Source organism: Enoplosus armatus, chromosome 6 (assembly GCF_043641665.1).
Source record: "Enoplosus armatus isolate fEnoArm2 chromosome 6, fEnoArm2.hap1, whole genome shotgun sequence".
In the NCBI taxonomy this organism is placed as follows: Eukaryota; Metazoa; Chordata; class Actinopteri; order Centrarchiformes; family Enoplosidae; genus Enoplosus; species Enoplosus armatus.
Genome location: NC_092185.1, coordinates 25,731,099 through 25,752,004, shown reverse-complemented (window position 1 = coordinate 25,752,004; position 20,906 = coordinate 25,731,099). Strand labels below are relative to the sequence as shown.

The 20,906-nt window shown below is 45.8% G+C and overlaps 3 protein-coding genes across 4 annotated transcripts in view; 2 read left to right on the top strand and 1 right to left on the bottom strand.

The window, feature by feature from the left end:
• Positions 1–4,078, top strand: part of zc3h18 (zinc finger CCCH-type containing 18) — a 31,695-nt gene extending 27,617 nt beyond the window's left edge. Inside the window, exons 17-20 of the mRNA XM_070907645.1 lie at positions 393–607; positions 1,279–1,378; positions 3,100–3,196; positions 3,760–4,078. Of these exons, the coding sequence (XP_070763746.1) occupies positions 393–607; positions 1,279–1,378; positions 3,100–3,196; positions 3,760–4,000 (653 nt within the window). The 3' untranslated portion in view covers positions 4,001–4,078. The remainder of the gene's footprint in view (positions 1–392; positions 608–1,278; positions 1,379–3,099; positions 3,197–3,759) is intronic.
• Positions 4,079–7,929: 3,851 nt separating this feature from the next.
• Positions 7,930–9,359, top strand: il17c (interleukin 17c). Its single transcript, XM_070907103.1, has 3 exons — positions 7,930–7,956; positions 8,083–8,327; positions 9,074–9,359. The coding sequence occupies exons 1-3, from the start codon at positions 7,942–7,944 to the stop codon at positions 9,357–9,359; spliced, it is 546 nt and encodes a 181-aa protein (XP_070763204.1). The 5' UTR covers positions 7,930–7,941.
• A 5,473-nt stretch (positions 9,360–14,832) lies between these two features.
• utp4 (UTP4 small subunit processome component) lies at positions 14,833–20,816 on the bottom strand. 2 transcript variants are annotated; one of them, XM_070907683.1, is made up of 16 exons: positions 20,658–20,816; positions 20,056–20,244; positions 19,852–19,936; positions 19,457–19,546; positions 19,042–19,253; positions 18,768–18,939; positions 17,738–17,829; positions 17,394–17,490; positions 17,173–17,237; positions 16,848–16,964; positions 16,576–16,732; positions 16,000–16,106; positions 15,813–15,908; positions 15,518–15,703; positions 15,295–15,405; positions 14,833–15,100 (listed from the first exon to the last, which is right to left on the bottom strand). In XM_070907683.1, exons 1-16 carry the CDS (start codon positions 20,814–20,816, stop codon positions 14,984–14,986), a joined length of 2,052 nt encoding a protein of 683 aa, XP_070763784.1. In that variant the 3' UTR covers positions 14,833–14,983. The 2 variants fall into 2 exon arrangements, with proteins under 2 accessions (XP_070763784.1, XP_070763785.1); XM_070907684.1 differs by having other exon boundaries at positions 15,295–15,369.
• Between the last annotated feature and the right edge of the window lie 90 nt (positions 20,817–20,906).

Below are 20,906 nucleotides of genomic sequence, written 5' to 3'. Positions count from 1 at the left end.
CCATTGCGCTACTGGAAGGCTTTCAATATGAAATATCTGTGCAGGAAGTTTGAGTTTAGTTGACAATATATTAGCAGCAATCCAAAGACAAAAAGTAGGAAACAATTAGTGAATGAAACCAGTCTTTCTGTTAGAGAGGAGCAACTCAGAGCAACATGTTGGTGAAATAACGTAACTCTGTTTCGGAGATAATAATAATTGAGATTTTACACTTATTCTTCAACATTAAAGCTTTTTTTTTTTTTTTTTAGAAGCTTTAATAGAATAAGTACTAGTTATGAAATGTAGGCCAAATTTTAGAATATTCCATTTTTCTGTCGATGGGAAATATAGATCCGATGATTATCATTGCGTGGTTTATCAGCTCCTTTGTTTTCCTGTGCTCATCACAGAGAGACCATCAAAGAAAGATGAACCCTTCAGGGAGGACCGCAGGAAGATGGACCCATCTGGTGTCCCACCTAGAGGAGGCAACCCCATGCCCAGATCAGGGCCTGGTAGCAGGGGTGGCCACCCTGTGCATCCCCCACCCGGCACCATGGGCCCCCCAGGAATCTATGGAGGTTCAGGTTCCCACAAAGATATCAAACTCACCCTCCTAAACAAGGTTAATATTGCTTCTGTTCACCTTAAAAAAAAAAAAAAACACAAACTGCAGATGGAAATCTGACTTTCTACAATGTGGGACCTTTCTTGCCAAAAGTTCACTGTCCACTCCAAGAGGTCACTGCTCCCAGCCAAGAAATGGTCCAGCATATAACCCTCCCCTGAAACAACAACCGATTGTTTGTTTTGATTTGATTAGTTTTACTCTTTGGTTTTTATATGAATTTGAACAAACAAGATATAACATGTTAATTAGTGAGGTGCTGGGAGGTGGATTTTGTTACCTTTGGCCTTTTATGCTAAGCTAAGCCACGCACGCCTACAATACGCTTCGTATTTAGCGTAAAATCATGAGTGATATTGCTCCTCTCATCTCACAATAAAGCGAATTTGCAACTGTTCTTTGAAATGCTCCTTGTTAACTTGTATGAAGCAGTAATTTCCCCCCACTCGGCTAATGTCGTTCCATACTTTTGTGAAACAATATGCAGCCATATTTCCTGTGAAGAGCACATTTACCTGCAAATTAAATTGAATTTGTGATTTTCCCCGGGTGATTTCTTTTGCACTCAGATGTGGAATAAATCAGCTGGACTGTTTTCTTGCATGAAATTCCTTAAATTTCTCTCTTTATTTTCATTGCTCGACTCCATATGTCCTGTCACTCTCCAGCAGCAGGGAGACAAGGGCAACAGGAAGAGGTACCTGCCTTCAGACAAAGACAGGCCAGGCTCCCCCCTCAGCAAGAGAATGGCCATGTCTCCTGACAGAGGTGAGAAAACGTGACTCACAGCATACACGCCTCTTCGCGCTCACACGTCTTTTACCGTCTCACACAATTACAGGCCAGAGTTAGACCAACATATGGGAACGGTACTAGCTTATTAAGATGTCATATATTTGCTCTAGTTCATCTCTGACACGATGGGGTTTGGCATACAATATCTACAGGAACCCTTTCACCTGAATTAATTCAGCTGTGACATTTTGGTTGGAGAAGTTTTATCAGTAATGTTCTGGACACATTTTGTTAACACTCGTTCCATGATGTTACAGTCTCTGATGGTTTTTGTACGTAGTTAGATGCAAAATGAATACCTACATTTGTGCTGAAAGTATTATTTGATTAATCAGTGAGATGGTCACCAAACTTACTTGGCACTGTTTAATAGTTGCCAAATCATTTAATTATTTCATCAGTTATATGGCGGACATTAACTGGTTTCAGCCCCCTTTTTAAATGTAAAGGCTTGCCTCTCAGTTTATTTCACTATAACTTGCATACATAACCTTTTTATAGACTGAACAATTAATAGATCCTTTTTACATAGATAATGAAAAATAATTAATTGTAGCCCTTGCACAAATAGTCAAATAATGTGTCAGGAATCGTCAACAAAGATTATATTCCTGACTGGATTATGTTCCAGTTCTTTTCAAATTTCATCCTGTTATTACCCATTTTAACGGCTGTCCGAGACAGAAGAATATTTCTTACACCCACTACTACTACACCAAATCAACTACGCCCTTGTTGATTTGGTGTCAGTTAGTTACCTCAATATTTCTTTGCGGTCAGGTATTTTTCCCAATTCTCTTACATTGATATTGAGCTGCTGCTCAAGAAGAACAGCATTAACCTTGCTCTGAAGAGAAATTATAGGTCATTCTTCAGCTCTCATCATTAGATAATTTTAACGAAACTCTAAATTATGTGTAAATAATGAAGAGATAATGATATACTACATAATGGATTTCAATCACTGTAACAGCTCTTATCAGTGTAGTAAATGATTTCAGTTTGAACTCCTACAAGAGTGAAAGTGGTACCAGTCTCTTATTTAATCTGATTATCTGATTATTCACTTATGCTGATGATACAGCTGTGTCTGTCAGTGTACATATTGGAACATATAGCAGCTTAAAGTCGAGACGAAATGAAAAATCAATCAATTTCAGTGAACCTGCAGATTGTTTTTAAATGGAATCATGTAGACAGGACAAATGTGACAGTTTTAAAAAGGGGGGGGGGGGGCAGCAAAGCTGAAATAATGAAATTGCTTGTTTTGTCCAACCAACGGTCGAAAACCCAAAGATATTCAATATTCAGAATGTGTTTTTAAAAAAAAAAAATTTAAAAAAAGTTGCGGCTATACTTGCCAGTGAAATATTACGGGCAGCCGCACATATGAATCAATGAAACACGTCACAGAAGTCTCCATGGTTTGATTACTTCTTGTTCCGTTTCTGATTTGTACAGGGTCGTTGTGACTAGCGATGTTCATTCTGTCCATTACATTTCTATTACAAAGACACAAGCCCACATCCTAATTTACCTCGCCCGATGTGGAAGTTACATACAACTGTTACACCCACGTAGTCTCCGGAACCACAGTAATGTGGTTTTTAATGAACCAACTCCGAGCCAAAGGCCGCACTTCCAAACCATTCTGTCCTAACAGCCTCCGTTACTCTGAAACTGTTGTTTTTCAGGCCGCGATAAGAGGATACCTGGCCGACCCCCGCTCTCCCCTCGAATGGATCGGCCCAGAGGCCAAGGGCCCCGACCCATGCCCCCCCAGGGAGACAGGTTGGTGCAACCTTCAGCATGTTATTGCTGTAGGACTGTGATATTTATCCTTCAACACTTTTATCATACAGCCACAGAAGTCCAAAAGTAGTAAAAAAAAAAAAAAAATTTAAAATGAAAGGGCGTTCAGCGGGAGGTGTGGAAATTCTGAAGTCAACATTTAGATTTCTGACACATCATTCTTATGGCAACAAGTGATTGTGTTTGCCCGGGCCCAAAACATCAGGTGTTTCAGAGCAGTAAGTTTCTCTAACCACAAGCGTCGGACCAAAATGAGGAACATGCCACAGAAGTGGAAGCACACAAATATTACACCATCTCTGCACGTGTCACAATATTCACTGGCTCTCGCACAAATTCCCCATCGTGGAATAGGTGTTTTATAATTTTGAGTCATGTTAGGTTTGGTGATGGTTTTCATCATCTTCTGACCCACACGTGAGATGACGGCGCTCACACATTTGCACCCACATTTGGTGATTACAACAGCTTCTATTTATCGTTGCTGCGTTTATAATTGGGTATTTTCTCTTTTTGGTCTAACTCTTGCTCCTCTTCCTCAGAAAACGTCCCCTGTCACCACCCCCTAAGTCATCCGGGAAAGGCCCAGCAGCGCCGTCGGGCAAGCCGCCCCCGCCGAGCTTCGCCTCGGCCGCCGGCGCGGGCTCCGGCTCGGGCTCGGGCTCGGGCTCGGGCTCCAACAAACCCAGCAACACACTGTCCCGCCGCGAGGAGCTGCTGAAGCAGCTGAAGGCCGTGGAGGACGCCATCGCCCGGAAACGAGCAAAGATCCCCGCCAAATAAACGGGAGGCCTGCTCCGTCACCTGTTCGCCTGCTGCCAGTCTGTCTGCCTGCCTCCTGCCTGCCTGCCCGTCCGTGCGGCCTCGTGAGCCGCGGGCAACAGTGGGGGTCGTGGGGGGGGGGGGGGCGGAGCGGAGCGTTGTTTTTTTTTTTTTTCCCCTGCCTTCAGCGGACATGTAAAAATGTTGTTTTTGGTTCATGTATAAAAGTTGTTGTGTAAGTGAACAGGAAGTGGCGGCCACGAAAAACCATCTCCCGCTCGTTTCGCCCCGGAGAGGTTTGGCTCAGCTCCATACTAGAGTGTTGTTCACTCCCACGGGCCCGACTTTAAGCTCCCCTTACAAAGTCTTTGAATGTCTCGGCCGCAGGTTACCTCAACCACGAGCAGCAGGAGGACACCTTTGGGCATCTGGTGAGGGAGGAACGTGTACTTTATGTAGACTTCACAGTACAGAAGGGTAGTAAGGTGCACTTAATCACTCGCTGCTCACTCAGTGAAAAGGAAGCATCTTCCTCCTGTGGCGCGACGAATAACAGATTTACACACATTGAATCTCCTACTTCTGTCTTTTCTCTGCCCCCCTTTTATCGTCTTGTCCCCCCCCCACCCCCTTTGTGTGACTGTTGGGTCAGCTGACAGCACACAGGGCTTCACAACGCTTCTTTGTATAAATCTACAAATTATTGAGCATCTGTATCGGGGCCCCTGTAAGCGATCACGAGCCCATGCTTTGTTCAAAGCAGGCCCATCTTTAACCAATGACTCGTATGCGTTCCGTGTTTTAGGGCAGCGTCCACTGCCACACCTTGTACAATACTAGCAAAGTCATCAGATAATTTCAAGCATATGATTATAGACAACAGTGATGTGAAGTATTGCTTTTTCTTTTTGTTTTCCTTTTTTTAAATTGACAGCATTTTTGTTTTCTTAGCTCTTAAGTGATAAACCGATGTATTATTTGTGTCACATTTTAGTTGGAGGAGGAGTACGAGAGGTGGACACGGGGACATTTAGAGACAAAGACACGTCTTGCTTTTGTGACAAAAGCCTTCTAAATAAACTATTTTGATAAAGAGGATGTCGGTTGCCTGGGTTTTCTCTGCTGTTGCGTAAGACAAAAAGGGTGTTCCAGTGAAGATGCACAGTCACAGCATTGCCTCCAGCCACTTGTAGACAGCTAATCCATGGTGTTTGTTGTGAGCGCGGTACAACCAAAGGGTTCATTCAGTACCAACCCCTTTGCTCATAGCATTGCATCAACATGTGTTGTGAAATGTCTGGGTGGGGGGGGGGGGGGTTTCCCTAATCCGCCATGTTATTTCCTTTAAACTCATCAAGGTGTTGAGTTGGATCAGCCTCAGCTGTAGTTTGGATGTAGCGCTGATTGTCAAATGTTATTATGATCACTTTGATGCCCTGACCTTTCATCTAGCGCCACCCTCGGGTCAAAATTTGTCCAGTTTGTCCAACACTTTTTGATTTATGACCAAATACCTGCAAAACTAACGACATTCCCATAAGCTGTACTTTGTGTTTCTGGCTAATTGGCAACCACGAGTATGTTAGCATTTAGCATAAATAGCACTCAGCCTCGAGGAAAGGCAGTTTGAGATTAAGAGCCCGTTTCTCTTGACGGTCTGGCGTACCTCTTTAATCAGTCGTAAACTGGGAACCCCCAGTCCCCCCCCCCCCCCGTGAAAGCCAGCACACACCGCTCCCAGTGGAAAGATACATTTCGTCTGTCGGGAGCATTTATTGCGCCGACATTCAAACCACTGCTACTCTGCCTCTGATTGGCTAACTGTAACCCTAATCTGAGCTAACCATCGTAGGACTGCCTCAAAGAGCTGCATTACATAGAAAATTAATTACTTTAAACTGTGTAAACAACAGTAAATGGACAGTAGTAGTAGTAGTAGTAGCACGTAGCTTTCAATGTGATTTCGCTGCAGTTTCCCAGAAGTCCCTCTGCTCTGTTTACACACACACACACACACACACACACACACACACACACACAAGGACACACAAGGACACTGATGTTTACATCTGCAGAGGCCTCACGCTGGTTGAATACGCTCCGAGGGGGACTGACCAGTGGAAAGTTAACTGCGAATGCCCCTAACACTCATGCTGATAAGGGGACATTCCCCTCGTCTTTAAGGGATGGACCATCATATTGACAAAATGTCCCATTGCACACGCACACACACACACACACACACACACACACACACTGTGTGACGGCTGCACCACTGGCCAACGACAAACAGTGTTAGTTAACCCTTCGTCTCCACAGTCAATCTCAGCTGTCAATCACGACGTCTCTTTTATAGCATCAAATAACGGATTCACATCGGCGTGATAACCAAAATGTATTGGGGGGGGGGGGGGCTTCTGACCTCTACTGCGACCACTTTCAGGGAGCTGCCATGTACTCCATCTTTATATATCACTACCAGCAATACCTTCCGTATGATTTCAGCTTTAATTAACCCATTTCAGTCGCCAATCAATTCACTAATCGCACAAACTGCGATTGTTTCTTGTCACATCAAGTGGATCTGGAACCAGAGAGAGTCCGTGTGGGTTGGACCCGCCCTCACGTGGGCGACAGTGAACAGAGACCGTGGAGCCGTAATCATTACACAACAGCAGGATACATACAAAGATGACAATGGAGACTTTTCTTAAGCCTCCATGCCACTGAGCTGCAGCAACAAAGGTTCTCCTAATAATAGCTGTCACCTTATCTCTGTCAGAGGCAGACACTAGGCAGGTGTTACTGGGCCAGCCATACAAACCTGTGCTGGAAATTCTCCTCCTGGCAGAAACCCCCCCCCCCCCCCCCCCCCCCCCCCCCCCCCCCCCCCCCCCACCAAGTGGAGATCGAAAATGACAAATACTGCTATTTTTGGATGCCAGCCCCCCCCTGAGATTTACAAACCTGCAATCAAACAAGTTGTTACGCAGCTGAGAGCAGGCTCCACCGACCTGGAATTTCTAATTTGACTCAAGTCTACCCCCCCCCCCCCCCCCCCCCCGCCCCTGCCCCGGAAACAAGCAGACGTTTTTACACTTTTATAGATGTCTTTTGAATTTATGTCCTTTTTATGTTTATGTTTTGTGTGTGTGTGTGTGTGTGTGTGTGTGTGGGGGGGGGGGGGGGGGGGGGTTCTGACTTAGGCTCCCATTGGTGACACATTTCAGACTAAAGACCAGCGTCTGACTTTCGGATCAGCGGTTAAGGTTTAGGCAAGTCTCCAGGAAGTGGATGTAAGTCAATGTAATGTCCCCAATGTGTTTGTGTTCAGTGTTTCTTATTGTTCTGAAACAAATAAACACAAACAAGTCGATTTTTTTTTTTTTTTTTTTTTTATTTCTGAGTGAAAACAGCTAAAATAGATAAATAAAGTTTAAATGAAAGCGCTCTGAAAGTGCTATTTCTGAGTGTCCTAAAACAAAAAGGAAAAGAAGGAAAAAAAAAAAAAAAAGAATAAAGGTTATACTGTTCTCACACAAATATATAAAGTTTCATTTCTTCTGAAGGATAAATACATGAACCTTCCATGATTTTTCACAGCTGAAATAAACACAATAAAATATATTTTTGCATGTTGGTTCAGAGGTCAAAAGGGCACTCTTCAGCCTCTCTGTGTGTGTGTGTGTGTGTATGTGTGTGTGTGTGTGTGTGTGTGTGTGTGTGTGTGTATATAGAAAATTCCTGGGCAGAGCCTGCTGTCATGCATTCCTGTGACAGCACACAGTGATCTACCTACCGCCGGCCACTTTCACACTCTGAAAGAGGAAGTAACTGAGGAACTAAAACAGCCTTTCCATTTACTCACGCCCGCCGGTTTCCCCCCCCCCCAGGTAGGCCACACATAAATAAATAGAGGAGCCTGTGAGCATGGTGGCCAGACAGAGACAGAGAGAGACAGGATGGACATGAAGCAGGTGAGTCAGGACAGGACAGGACAGGACAGCTGCTGATAGCTGCTTCTCTGCTTCCTCCATCACTTCAACTGTCTGTCTGTCTGTCTGTCCGCCCCCCCCTCCCTCCCACCTCCCTCTCCCCCACAGATTCTCATCTTTGGACTTCTCCTCGTGCCCGCGTGGACGTGCAAGATGTACCGGTGCTACGATGAGCACGAGCTGAGTGATGCAGCCGCGAGGAAGCTGCAGAGCCACTACCCGCAGCCTCCGGAGCCTTCGACCGCGGCGGCGCCCGACTCGCCCGCCCTCTGCCCCGAGGCGCTCTACCGGCAGCGGCGGCAGCGGCAGCTTCAGCCCCTCAGCGGCAGGTCCCTGTCCCCCTGGAGATACGTGTGAGTACCCGCGCTGTCGACACTAGAGACCGAGTCCTTTCATTTCAAGCCGTTTGAGACAGACAGGGACTTTGAAACCCCCCCCCCCCCGGTTAGACTTTACCTCGCTCTGACAGCCACAATGATTCCAGCTGGATCAAGGATTAAGGCTCCCTGCTGCGCGTCCCGACGGGTCCAGGTTCAAGATTGACTTGGTGGAAGGTGGAAATGGTAAAGGCTGGTGAGAGGGACTGGAATCTGGACTGGACTGAAATCTGGAGTCGCCCCCCCCCCCCCAACTGAGAGACAAATGAACTGCGTTTTGACCTTGAGCCCCCCCCACTCAATAACTAAAGGAATACAAGAAAGAAAGAAATAAAATAGTCATTATAAAATATAATATATACATACATACACTCACACATATTTCAGTGGGATATATTGTACGAGGCCAAAGGAGCCCCCCCCCCCCCCCCCATGGAGGCCAAAGGAGAGGTCAAATGTCCCAAATGTTTCACCATATTTGTGTCGATGAACTCAGTCCCTTCTTCTTTCCTCGGGATTAATACTTAAACTGTGGATAAAGTAGCTACAATTACATTCTTTTACTACATTTACAGTATTTTCACATTGTTGTGTTTGCATCGGGCCAGTGCCCCCCCCCCCTCCTTTGTCCACTCTGTAAACCCAGCCTCGATATGCTCTGTATCTGTGTGCTTGAACATGTTGTTGGATGTTCACCGAGTCGCCCCCTGTTCCTTTCCCAGACTCGTGACCAAGGAGGACCACTTCCCTTCCACCTACGCCGAGGCTCAGTGCCTGTGCTCGGGCTGCATCGTGATCCCGGAGAGCCGCGGCTGCGACTCGGCCCGGGACGAGGGAGCCCCGAGGGAGAACCACGACTACAACTCGGTCCCCATAAAGCAGAGCAGGGTGTTTCTCAAGAGGGAGCTGTGCTGCGACGGAAAGAAGTACCACCTGAAGCCGGTCACCGTGGAAGTGGCCGTGGGCTGCACCTGCGCCAGAGCCAGGACCTCCTCCTCCTCCTCCTAGAGGGCTGGTCCATATATATATATATATATATATATATGCTGTCAGACTGGCACTGCAGCTTCTGTTTCTGTGGAAGGTCTATCTCTGGGGTGTCGAGTCTTACAGTGCGATTCAGGGAACAGGTGGCTGCCTGGTTTTTACAGGCCTATTCATTGTCATATTGGCGACGTTATAATTGGTACATCTGTAATGTGTGTTTGGTAGGCCTTTGTGGGCCCCGTTTGCTCCTTATCATGACCCGTTTACGGCTCTGCACAGTGCAGCTGTAGATGTAAACCGGGTGTTTTACTGGGAACTTCTTTTCATATCGATGGCCTTGTCATCCGAAGAAAATAGCTATTGTATAGTTTTGTAAAATGAATGACTTATAATATTGAAGAATGACCTATTTATTTGCTTTGTTTTGCGCGAGTGGACGAGGAAGACTTTATTATTTATTTACCTTGGAGCTCTCGTAGGTGGGGGTTTTTGTTTTTTGTCCCAGTGGGACTTTACGAGTCTAACGGAGACTTAAATGTTCAGCTTCTTTGAAGCGCAATAAAGAAAAATGTTGGATTTCAAAAAGAAAAAGAAAACAAAATCTTTGTGTGTGTGTGTGTGTGTTTCTGGAACATTCAAGACTCAGCAAGGGATCCAGAAAGTCCCAGGTTTATTGACGTCACTGGGTGGGGGTTAGGTCCAGTCCAGCAAGCTTGCACGTAGGTGCAGTTGGTGTGAGTGTGTGTGTGTGTGGTCTAAAAAGGATATAGTTTTATTTGTATTACGAGAAGAAGGACATCAAATCTCACACACACACACACACACACACACACACACACACCTATGAAAATGACGTGGCTAAGATAATAAAGTACCACGACTTATTACTCTTACGGCCCTGAAGCCAACAAAGATGCAGGAGTCGAGGTGACTGGGCGACGTCATCCTATTGATCTTCTATTATTTTACAACCACAATGTGTAAGTCGCACTGTAAACATGCCATAAAGTCGAGGCCACAGAATATAATACACTTCTGAATAATGAGAAATATATATATATATATATATATATATATATATATATGCATATAAGTGCAAACTCTGCAGCTACAGTGACAGCATTAGTCAGGAAACAGCTGACTGAAAGCAGCCCTGCTCTGGATGACCTGCTGGGGTTAAGGCGCCATCTCATGGCCGAATCACTGTAGCCTTCTCTCTAAATGTTGGTTGGGGGGGGAGCACAAGTGTAAATAGTAAAATGAATGACGGCTGAATTCCATTTCGCTTCGCTTCAGTTTCAGCGTCCTAACCCGTTATTGAATTATAACAGTTTTGGTTGAAATAACTCATTGAAGGGCTCCTTTAAAAAAAAAAGAAAAAAGTGTGTGTCTGTGAGCTCCCGCCCCCTTTTAAAAACTGGACCAGGTCTGAATCAAACAGCCAATCAGGGTAATCCGGGGGTTCTGTGTTTTGATTCCTCTCTCCCAACCGCTCTGATTCACGCTCCGATCCAGAAGGTGGAACCTTCTGTAGAAACGCCCTCGTTTGTACAGAGTCCATGTGATTGGCCAGTTACCTGCTAGCTCATCCTGATTGGCTGTTTGATTCAGACCTGGTCCAGTTTTTACGTAACATTGCATTTTACATAGTTACTGGTTCGTTCACAGAAGAAACACAGAAACCTGGACATTCTTCTTTTTACTGTCAAAGTAAGGACAGTTTTTCCTCGTTATTCTATTTATTTTTCCGTCTGATCTGCACGTTTAGGCATCCAGTTAACGTTTTGTCAAATTCAGCAACTAAAACAGCAACTAAAACAGCCAGACTTATTGGTATGAAGCCACTTATTTTGAGTCTTTGGAACCCTGAAACTCCTGGGTCACGCATGTCAGGTCAGTTCAGTTCAGTTCAGTAGAGCAGTTACCCACCCAAAACCCCATAATAACTGTGTCTGCTCCCTCGACCACTTAAATTAATTCAACCAAAGTTAAACAGGAGAGGAGTCATTAATAAAAAACTTAATAAAAATTAAGACCACCGCTGCTATAGGCCGAAACAATAGGAAAATGAAGTGCGGACTGTTAAACATCAGATCTCTGTCGTCTAAAGCTGTATTAGTAAACGAGCTAATATCAGTGAATCATATTGATCTACTGTGTCTGACAGAAACCTGGCTGTGTCATGAAGAGTATGTCAGCCTGAATGAATCCACTCCGCCCAGTCATACTAATACTCACATCCCTTGAGGCACCGGGCCATCTTTGACTCAAGCCTGTTGATGAACTCTAGACCTAAACTGGATTATAAGTCATTCGAAAGCCTCGTTCTCAGTCTCTCACTCCCAACCTGGAAAACACTGAAGCCAGTCTTATTCGTTATAGTCTATCGCGCTCCAGGTCCATACTCTGAATTCTTATCTGAATTCTCAGAGTTTTTATCAGGTTTAGTCCTTAAAACAGACAAAGTCATTATCGTAGGTGATTTTAATATTCATGTGGACGTTGACGAGGATAGCCTTGGTACTGCATTTACCTCTTTATTGGATTCGATCGGCTTCTGTCACTCACTGTTTTAATCACACCCTCCACCTGGTTCTGACATATGGACTTGAAATTGAACATCTAACTGTCTTTCCACAGAATCCTTTGTTATCGGACCATTATTTAATAACTTTTGAATTCCTATCACTGGACTACACGCCATTAGGCAAAAAAGCCTACACCAGATATCTATCTGATAGTGCTGTAGCTAAATTTAAGGAAGTGATTCCATCGGCATTAAATTCAATGCCACGTCTCAATACAACTGAGGACTCCTATGCTAACCTTCGTCCCTCCCAAATGGACGGTCTTGTTGACAGTGCTGCAGGCTCAATGCGATTGACACTTGACTCTGTTGCCCCTCTTAAAAAGAAGATAATAAAACAAAGAAAGTCGGCTCCATGGTATAACACCCAAACCCGCAAATTAAAGCAAACAGTGCAGAAACTTGAAAGGAAATGGCGCTCCACCAAACTAGAGGAATCACGTTTAATTTGGCAAGATAGTCTTAGAACTTATAGGAAGGCCCTCTGTAAAGCCAGAGCAGCCTATTACTCAACATTAATAGAAGAGAACAAGAACAACCCCGGGTTTCTCTTCAGCACTGTAGCCAGGCTGACAGAGAGTCACAGCTCTATGGAGCCATGTATTCCTATAACCCTCAGCAGTAATGACTTTGTGAACTTCTTTAATGATAAAGTTCTAACTATTAGAGACAGAATTGATCACCTCCTGTCTTCAGGTTACCTTCAAACACAGGAATCTCAGAAATAGCTGTAAAAACCTGATGTATATTTAGATTGCTTTTCTCCCATTGACCTTCACCAAATTACTAAAACCATCTCTTCATCTAAGCCATCAACTTGTCTCTTAGACCCCATCCCAACCTGGCTACTCAAAGAGGTTTTACCTTTTGTCAGCACTTCTTTACTAGACATGATCAATCTGTCTTTATTAACAGGCTACGTACCACAGTCCTTTAAAGTAGCTGTAATTAAACCTCTTCTTAAAAAGACCACTCTTGATCCAGAGGTTTTAGCCAACTACAGACCTATATCTAACCTTCCCTTTCTCTCCAAGAGACGACTTTCTTGAGAAAGCAGTCGCCAACCAGCTGTGTGACTTTCTACATGACAATAAGTTGCTTGAGGACTTTCAGTCAGGTTTCAGAGCTCATCATAGCACAGAGACAGCACTGGTATAAGTTACAGATGACCTTCTAACTGCATCAGACAAAGGACTCGTCTCTATACTTGTTTTGTTAGATCTTAGTGCTGCATTCGACACCATTGACCATCATATCCTATTACAGAGACTGGAACATTTCATTGGCATCAAAGGAACCGCACTAAGCTGGTTTAAGTCGTCGTTAACGATGAATCCTCCATGTACGCCAAAGTCAGTCATGGAGTTCCACAAGGTTCTGTGCTGGGACCAATACTATTCACCTTATATAGGCTTCCTTTAGGAGATATCATTAGAAAACACTCCATACATTTTCATTGCTATGCAGATGATACCCAGCTATATCTATCGATCAAGCCAGAAGAACCTCATCAGTTAGCCAAGCTCCAAGCATGCCTTAAGGACATAAAGACCTGGATGACCTGCAATTATCTGATGTTGAACTCAGACAAGACAGAAGTTATTGTTCTTGGCCCTGAACACCTCAGAAACACAGTATCTAAGGATATTGTTACCCTAGATGGCATTGCCCTGGCCTCCAGCGCCACCGTGAGGAATCTCGGAGTTGTCTTTGATCAGGACATGTCCTTTAACTCCCACGTAAAACAAACTTCAACGACTGCCTTCTTTCGCCTCCGTAACATTGCAAAAATCAGGAAGATCCTGTCTCAAACAGATGCAGAAAAATGAGTCCATGCATTTGTTACGTCTCGGCTGGATTATTGCAATTCCTTATTATCAGGCTGTCCCAATAAGTCCCTGAGGACTCTCCAGCTGATCCAGAATGCTGGGGCACGTGTACTGACAGGAACCAGGAAAAGAGATCATATTTCTCCTGTATTAGCTTCTCTGCACTGGCTCCCTGTAAAATCCAGAATAGAGTTTAAAATCCTTCTCCTGACCTACAAAGCTCTTACTGGTCAGGCACCATCATATCTTAAAGAGCTCATAGTACCCTGTTACCCCACTAGAGCACTGCGCTCCCAGAGTGCAGGGTTAGCTTGTGGTTCCTAGAGTCTCCAAAAGCAGAACAGGAGCCCAGAGCCTTCAGCTATCAAGCTCCTCTCCTGTGGAACCGGCTCCCAGTTTGGGTCCCGGGAGGCAGACACACTCTCTACTTTTAAGAGTAGGCTTAAAACTTTGCTTTTTGATAACGCTTATAGTTAAGGGCTGGCTCAGGTCCTGCCTGGACCAGCCCCCTAGTTATGCTGCTATAGGCCTACACTGCTGGGGAGACTTCCCATGATGCACTGAGCTTTCCTCCTCTCCCTCTTCATCTTTGCACATTCATCACAGTCCAATGCATGTTACTAACTTTATTTCTTCCCTGGAGTTTCTTTGTGCTTTGTCGTCTCGCAGGTCTCCTGTGGATCGTGGTCCTGGTACGCCTGGGTGCTGCCGCCATGGGCCTGCCTGACTCTCATCACTACAGTTATTACGTTTAGTCGTAGTTCTGTTACTATTAAAGCTGCTATTATTAATCTCAGCTATTATTACAGCTGTAACTACTATTATCAGTAATATTTCCAGTATTATTCTAACTATAGCTGCTATTTCTACTGCTAGTGCTGCCATACATCTCTGTCTGTCTGTCTGTCTGTTGTTGTCTGTCTCATTGAATTGAGTCTTCTGAACACACGCTTTATTAGTTTGCTAAACTGTAACCGAGGCAACGCCAGCCTTTCACCTGGTGGGTGAAACTAATATCAAACTATAGAAATTCAATGCACGTTTCAGTCAAACAAGAAGGACAGTAAACAGTTCTATTTATTACTTTATCAGAGGGGTTTTTTTTGGTTCTTTTTTTTTTTTACAAAGCGGTGACAGGTTAACATTTGGGAGTGAATGAATCACAGTGAATTGACAGCGAGGTAACAATCCTCTCCTCCGCCTCCAGGAAACTCTGTGCTCCAGTTCATTTATGTGGCAAACTTCTTCTGCCGGACAGGTGCAGGCAGCTGAGACATGATGTCCAGCAGGGGGCGCTCCACCACAACCAGAGAGTGGTCCTCCAGTAAACTCATGCACATGAGGTGCTGCGGGGGCCCCAAAAAAAAAAAGATTACAAAAGAAAAAAGGTGTAAAATCACTGTCTACATGCGTCATTTACTATTTTATGTGCCGTTTTCTTTAGCGGGGATTTAACCATTTTTTAATGCCAGGACTCGCCTCCCCACGAGCAAATGTTCTACCAAAACAAGTCCCCCCCCCCCCCCCCTCAGTTCTGTACCTGAAAGTTCTTGCACATCTTGAAGGCGTGGCTGTGTCTGATCCTCTCCGGCTCAGGAAGACTCCTCAGCGTCATCTGATTGTAGAACAGAGTCTTTGCTTCAGGGAGGGGCTGCATGGAGAAACACAGACACAAAAATATAGCTACAGTATTATTCAACCCCCCCACAGTCACCCCCCCACTACTACTACTACTACTTTTAAAAGGCTTTGTATCAACACACCAGACTCTGGTCGATGATGCAGAACATGAACGCGTCATGCAGAAGGATGTGAGCTGGGTTTTCAGGATTGAACGTGACGTGGGTGACGGGGGTGTCCCTCTCCAGCCACAGAGTGTGCAGTCCTTGTTTCTGCAGCTTGCGACTCCACTCCGTGTACTCCTTCTGTGCCAGAGAGTACTCCAGGATCTGCGCCACAGAAAACACACACACACCAGCGTCATCATTCTCTGAGGAACTTTATGTCAGGCTTTTATTGTGGCGGGCAGAGCGGGAGTCAAGCTGACGCGGTGCTTACCTGCTGGTCAGCGTGCACCATGACGAGGTTGCCGGTTGCTGGGTGGATGGCTATGGCGGTGGGACAGGAGCTGTACACTGGCACCCTACAGTGAAGCTGCAAAGACACACACAGCAGGGATTTACTCTTACGGCGTCACCCACCGAGGAATAACGCGGACGGGAGGAGAACCCGAGTCCCGACTCACCTTGAGCTTGTGGAGGTTGTAGACGTGGATCTCGCGGTCCGCGTTTGCTGTGGCGAGCCATTTGCCGTCCTCGCTGGCGGACAGCAGGTGGACCGGCTGCCTGGAGCCTGGATTTCACACAGTAGACTAGTTTAAACGGTAGTTAAACAGAAAGCTGCAGGACGGTGTGTTTACCATAAACTATGTAGGTATGGCTTTGTCTAAACAACTTCATTCGGGTCAGATATTTACAACAAGACCCTTGTAGGATCTAAAGATTTTTTTGGGGTGGGGGGGTCAACAGGATAGAATTTCTGGATTTAATGTGGGAAAAGGGCAAATTACTGTTTCAACGGACAGTCTACACAGGGACCAGGATCACTGTACATAGAATTAACTCAAGAATGTGGATTTAATGTTCTTCTATGGAGGTAAACAGTGATTTTTCTCTGCATGTAATGCCATGACATAGTGAAATAAGTTGCACATACATTCTGGTATACGACTGTGAGGTGACCCTGGTTTTTCCTCAGAAATGATCACATTTTTTGACCCCCCCCCCCCATGAGCAGTGAGGACCCTGGACTCTGAGCTCACCTGACTTGGGTTTGAGAGTGTGAAGGTATTTGCACTCAGACTGGCCGAGGGCGACGACGGCGACCGATGAGCGGCTGGAGGAGGCGAAGAGCTTGGAGGAGTCGGAGGAGAAGCGGAGCTGGTGGGCCGAGCGAAAGTCCTTCGGCAGTTTGGACACCTGGAGGGAGGAGATGGAGAGGGGGGGGGGGGGGTGGTGAGCTCTGTCGTGGTCCTCCTTACCCTACATGCACAGATTAAGACCTCATACTCATCGTCGGTGTTGAGGAGCCCACCTTGGCGACGCTGATGCTGTTGCTCTGTAGCCTGTACAGGCGGACGCTGGAGACAGTGGAGTACGCCAGCCAGCCCCCGCATGGAGACAGGGCGCTGCAGCAGATGTGATCGTCTCCCTGCACAAAGTCAGCGCGCACACAGTCAGGACACAAAACAGCCTGGAGGTCTGCAAATAATGTCTAAAACCAGACTAGAAGGAAAATCACACGTCACACAGATGTACTCCTCCTTTTCAGAATAAGAGCCTGGAACGTCTTGACTGCCTGAAACAGACGCTACAGTGTCAGCTTCCTACAATAGAAAACTACACCAGCACACACACACCTTCCTCTTCAGCTGGATCAGCTTCTCCGGCTTCCTCTTCACGCGTAGAGTGTCGCCCGGCTTTCCTGTGAACGCGCGACACAAACCGGCACAGTTATTGAACTGACACCTTTCCCCACTGTCGTCTTTCCCGCGTGTTTAGCTCACTTTTACTGCTTGCATTACAACGCATCTCTGTGGATGGCGTGCATGTTTTTTTTGGTTTTTTTTCCTCCCCTCACCGTGTCCATCGCTCTCTCCTACGCTCCACAGCTCTAAATGATCAGGGAACTGGAAGAGCAGCAGTCCCGCTTTCTTGGCACAACACACCAGGCTTCTCTACATGGAAGAGGGAGAGAGGTGAGCATGTCGCCACGGGAACAGTCATGATCTACAGTGGCCTTTAAGGGTGTTCTCTTACATACTACATCATGTCAGATGATCAAAACATCCGTCTTATATCCATTTGCTCGCCGGCTAATACATAATATATGAGTTATTACACATAGAATAAGCTCTTTTATAAGCTTTAATGATTTGTGAGAGGGTTTCCCCCCCCCCCCCCCCTTACTAAATATGTACTCACATGTGGGAAAACTATTTTGTGCAGCGCCGACTCCTGGGTGTTCTTCTCCACTTTGTCCAGCAGGGGCCGCACTACCAGCTGGGTGTCCATACCTGACAGGGTTTCACAAACATCAACGCACCATGAAACAAAAATGCAGACTCATCAGACACATTCAATATTCAGCTGTAACGTATAAAATGACTGCCGTTGACTGTATAGTTGTGACATCACAACCTTACGGAAGTCCTGACGGCTCGTTTAAAAGGCGCAGTGTCTGAACACGGGCCGTGTGCGTTTCTCCGTGGACTGAGCGTTTGGATCCTTTCACAGTATTTATACAGCACCCAGAGCTGCTTTATGATCGAACAAGACTAGGACATCTCACTTTCTACAATACGGGACCTTTAAAATAATATTTGATATCGCTATTAATGTCATCAACTGAATGCTGAGAATAGTGTAAACGAGACTAAGAGTGCCCAGCCACGCTTAGCCGCTCTGTGAGGCTGTTCGGAGATATGTTCAATGACAATGCCGACATGCTGATGTGTAGTGGGTGTAAACATTTATCAAGTTCACCTTGTTAGTTTAGCGTGGCAGCATGCTCATGTTCGCCAATTACCACTAACCGCAAAGTTCAGCCGGGGCTGAATGGGCTTAGTTTTGCAGGCATTTGGTTACGTATTGGTACATTTTAAATTTGACCAAAGCCGTTTCTATTTCATCCTACAGGGAACGTGAATGTCAGGGGCAAATTTCATCCAATAATTGTTGGGATATTTCAGGCTGCACCGAAGTGGCGGACCGGCCGACCTTGCCATTCAAACATGGCTCAACGCTGAAATATGGCCCAATTTAGTGATATTCAAACATCACGTGGAGCAGAGGGACGGAGGGGTGCAATATCTCATGTATTCCGTAGATTTTACTTGGTTTAAAGTATGATATTTGAGGTCTCGTGTGCTTCGTTTCCTTCCTATACTACAGGAACATACAATCACAAAAACTATATATCAAATCAAACACCAACAGCAGGTTTAACACTGACCTCCAGAAACCACGGCAGTGTCGGTGTGGGCGAGCACCCTCACATCATGCGAGTGGTTTTTAAAGGTCCTCGTTCTGACCCACTCCTTCTCCTGTTGGTCCACCGTGGAGGAAATGAACTGAAACTGGACGACGGTGCCCTCTGACGTCCCGGCTACTAGACTGCTCTCATCCTGTTAAAATATTTAAAATGTTCAACATCAGCGACTCTGCAGGGATGTGTGGGCCTAAAACTACCTTCGGCCTCCAAGTTGTGGAATTGATCACGCGCTTGCCTGTGAAACGGACAGAGCCAGAACGTCCCACTTGGTGACCAGGTGAGTTCTGACCAGAGTTCCCGTGAGCCCGTCCCAGATCTGGACCTTTCCTGCAGAATCGCCGCTGACGATGGTGCGGTCGGACAGGAAGGCGACGCTCCAAACCACCACCTCTTTGCTCTTGGTCGCTCCGATGCCTCTCTCCACCAGCAGCCTGTGCGTGGCATGGCCTTAAAAGTCGGCAAGCGCAAACAATCGTATCAGTGTGTGTGTGTGTGTGTAGGGGGGGGGGGGGGGGGGGGCGTATTTAAGGAATACATGGAGTTTCAGAGTTAACAGACAACCAAACTCCTCTTCGGGTTCTCCATTGGAACATTTTAAACGACGGCAGGCTCGGTGCTGACCACGTCAGGATCGAGTTGTATCTGCTCACCTGTCTCGGCGTCAAAGATTCTGATCATGTCCATCATGCCGGCAGCGATCAGCGTACCAGAGGGATGCCAGGACAGAGACAGAATACGACCTAGGAGATCACACAACAACAAAACTGACAATTGAATGTCTCCAATTCGCAGACAGGCTCCAAAATTACTCACGACAACACCGATCAAAGTTGTCTTAAATCATCCCGACGCAAACTTACGACCACCCCAGTGCTCCCCGCTCTTTTTTTCTCTCTCTAGATCAAAAATGTTACATTTTCATGTTTACTAATTTGCCATGCGATCCTCAAGTTAAATTTTGGACACTCGTCACATCGAGGAGCTCATATAATAAGTGTGTCGCAGGATACATGTAATTAAATGTGATGTACACATACTATCTTACCTTTCTGCCTGTCCAGGTTTCTTTGAAACTGAATCCTCTCCTCCAGTATTTCGAACATCTTCACTGTTCCATCCTCACAACCAGCCTGACGCAGAAAACATGAATTCAATTAACAAATGACAAGTTTTGTCACTTCAATTCTAACCTAGGAAACGTTAGCCCGGGCGGAAGTAAACGTAATATCCGACAAATGTCTTGACTGACCGCAAGCAGTGTTCCCTGGTTGTTGCTACTGATGGTCCAGATTGGTCCTCCAAAGGCCTCCACGGTGTACCTGGGCCTCAGGTTCTCCAGGTCGTACTCTGTGATCACTCCATTCAAACCAGCGCTGAACAGACGCTGGCCCACCCAACACAGGGCCTCGACAGCCCTACCGTCCTGTCCTGGGATGACCTGTGTATCAAAATCAAGCATGTTACCTCCAGTTACTAAGTATTTGCCGTCTAGTCCCTAACCCAGCTATTGTACGACGACACTGCTGCACAGAACTCCATTGGCAAATTAGGCAATTTAGTGTTTCTTTGTCTTGCTGCAAAAGTGCATTGAAAGGATTGCGACTTGCGATTTTTAAACTAGCACTTAGGAGAACTCTTTAATACGGCATACATGTACACACTACAAGTCGATTCGGTTAGGTTTTAATGCTTAAACTCTCATTACTAAATGCTTTTTCAACCAACAGAAAACACGATAAAAAAACATGGGAGTTCGTTGAACAAACTGCCGAATTCAGAAGATGACTTAAGAATGCCAGACACAAGTGAACCGTGTGGGAAGGGTTCTCTGGACTTCCTCCGAGTGCTCACCTTTTCTTGGAAGTAGTTGTCAGCGAAGTTGAAGATCTCCAGGGCTCCGTCAGCCCGAGCCAGAGCCAGCCGCTCAGTGCGGCTGTTAAACGCCATGGCTTTGATAGCACTGGGCATGTAGTCGAAGAACCGAACGCGGTGCACCTTGAACTCACCCATGTTCACTTAATTAATTAAGGAAAACCCCCAAACAGGCAGGTTATCAAACCGGGCAGGCAACAGCAAAAAAAAGGACCCAAAAACCCAAAA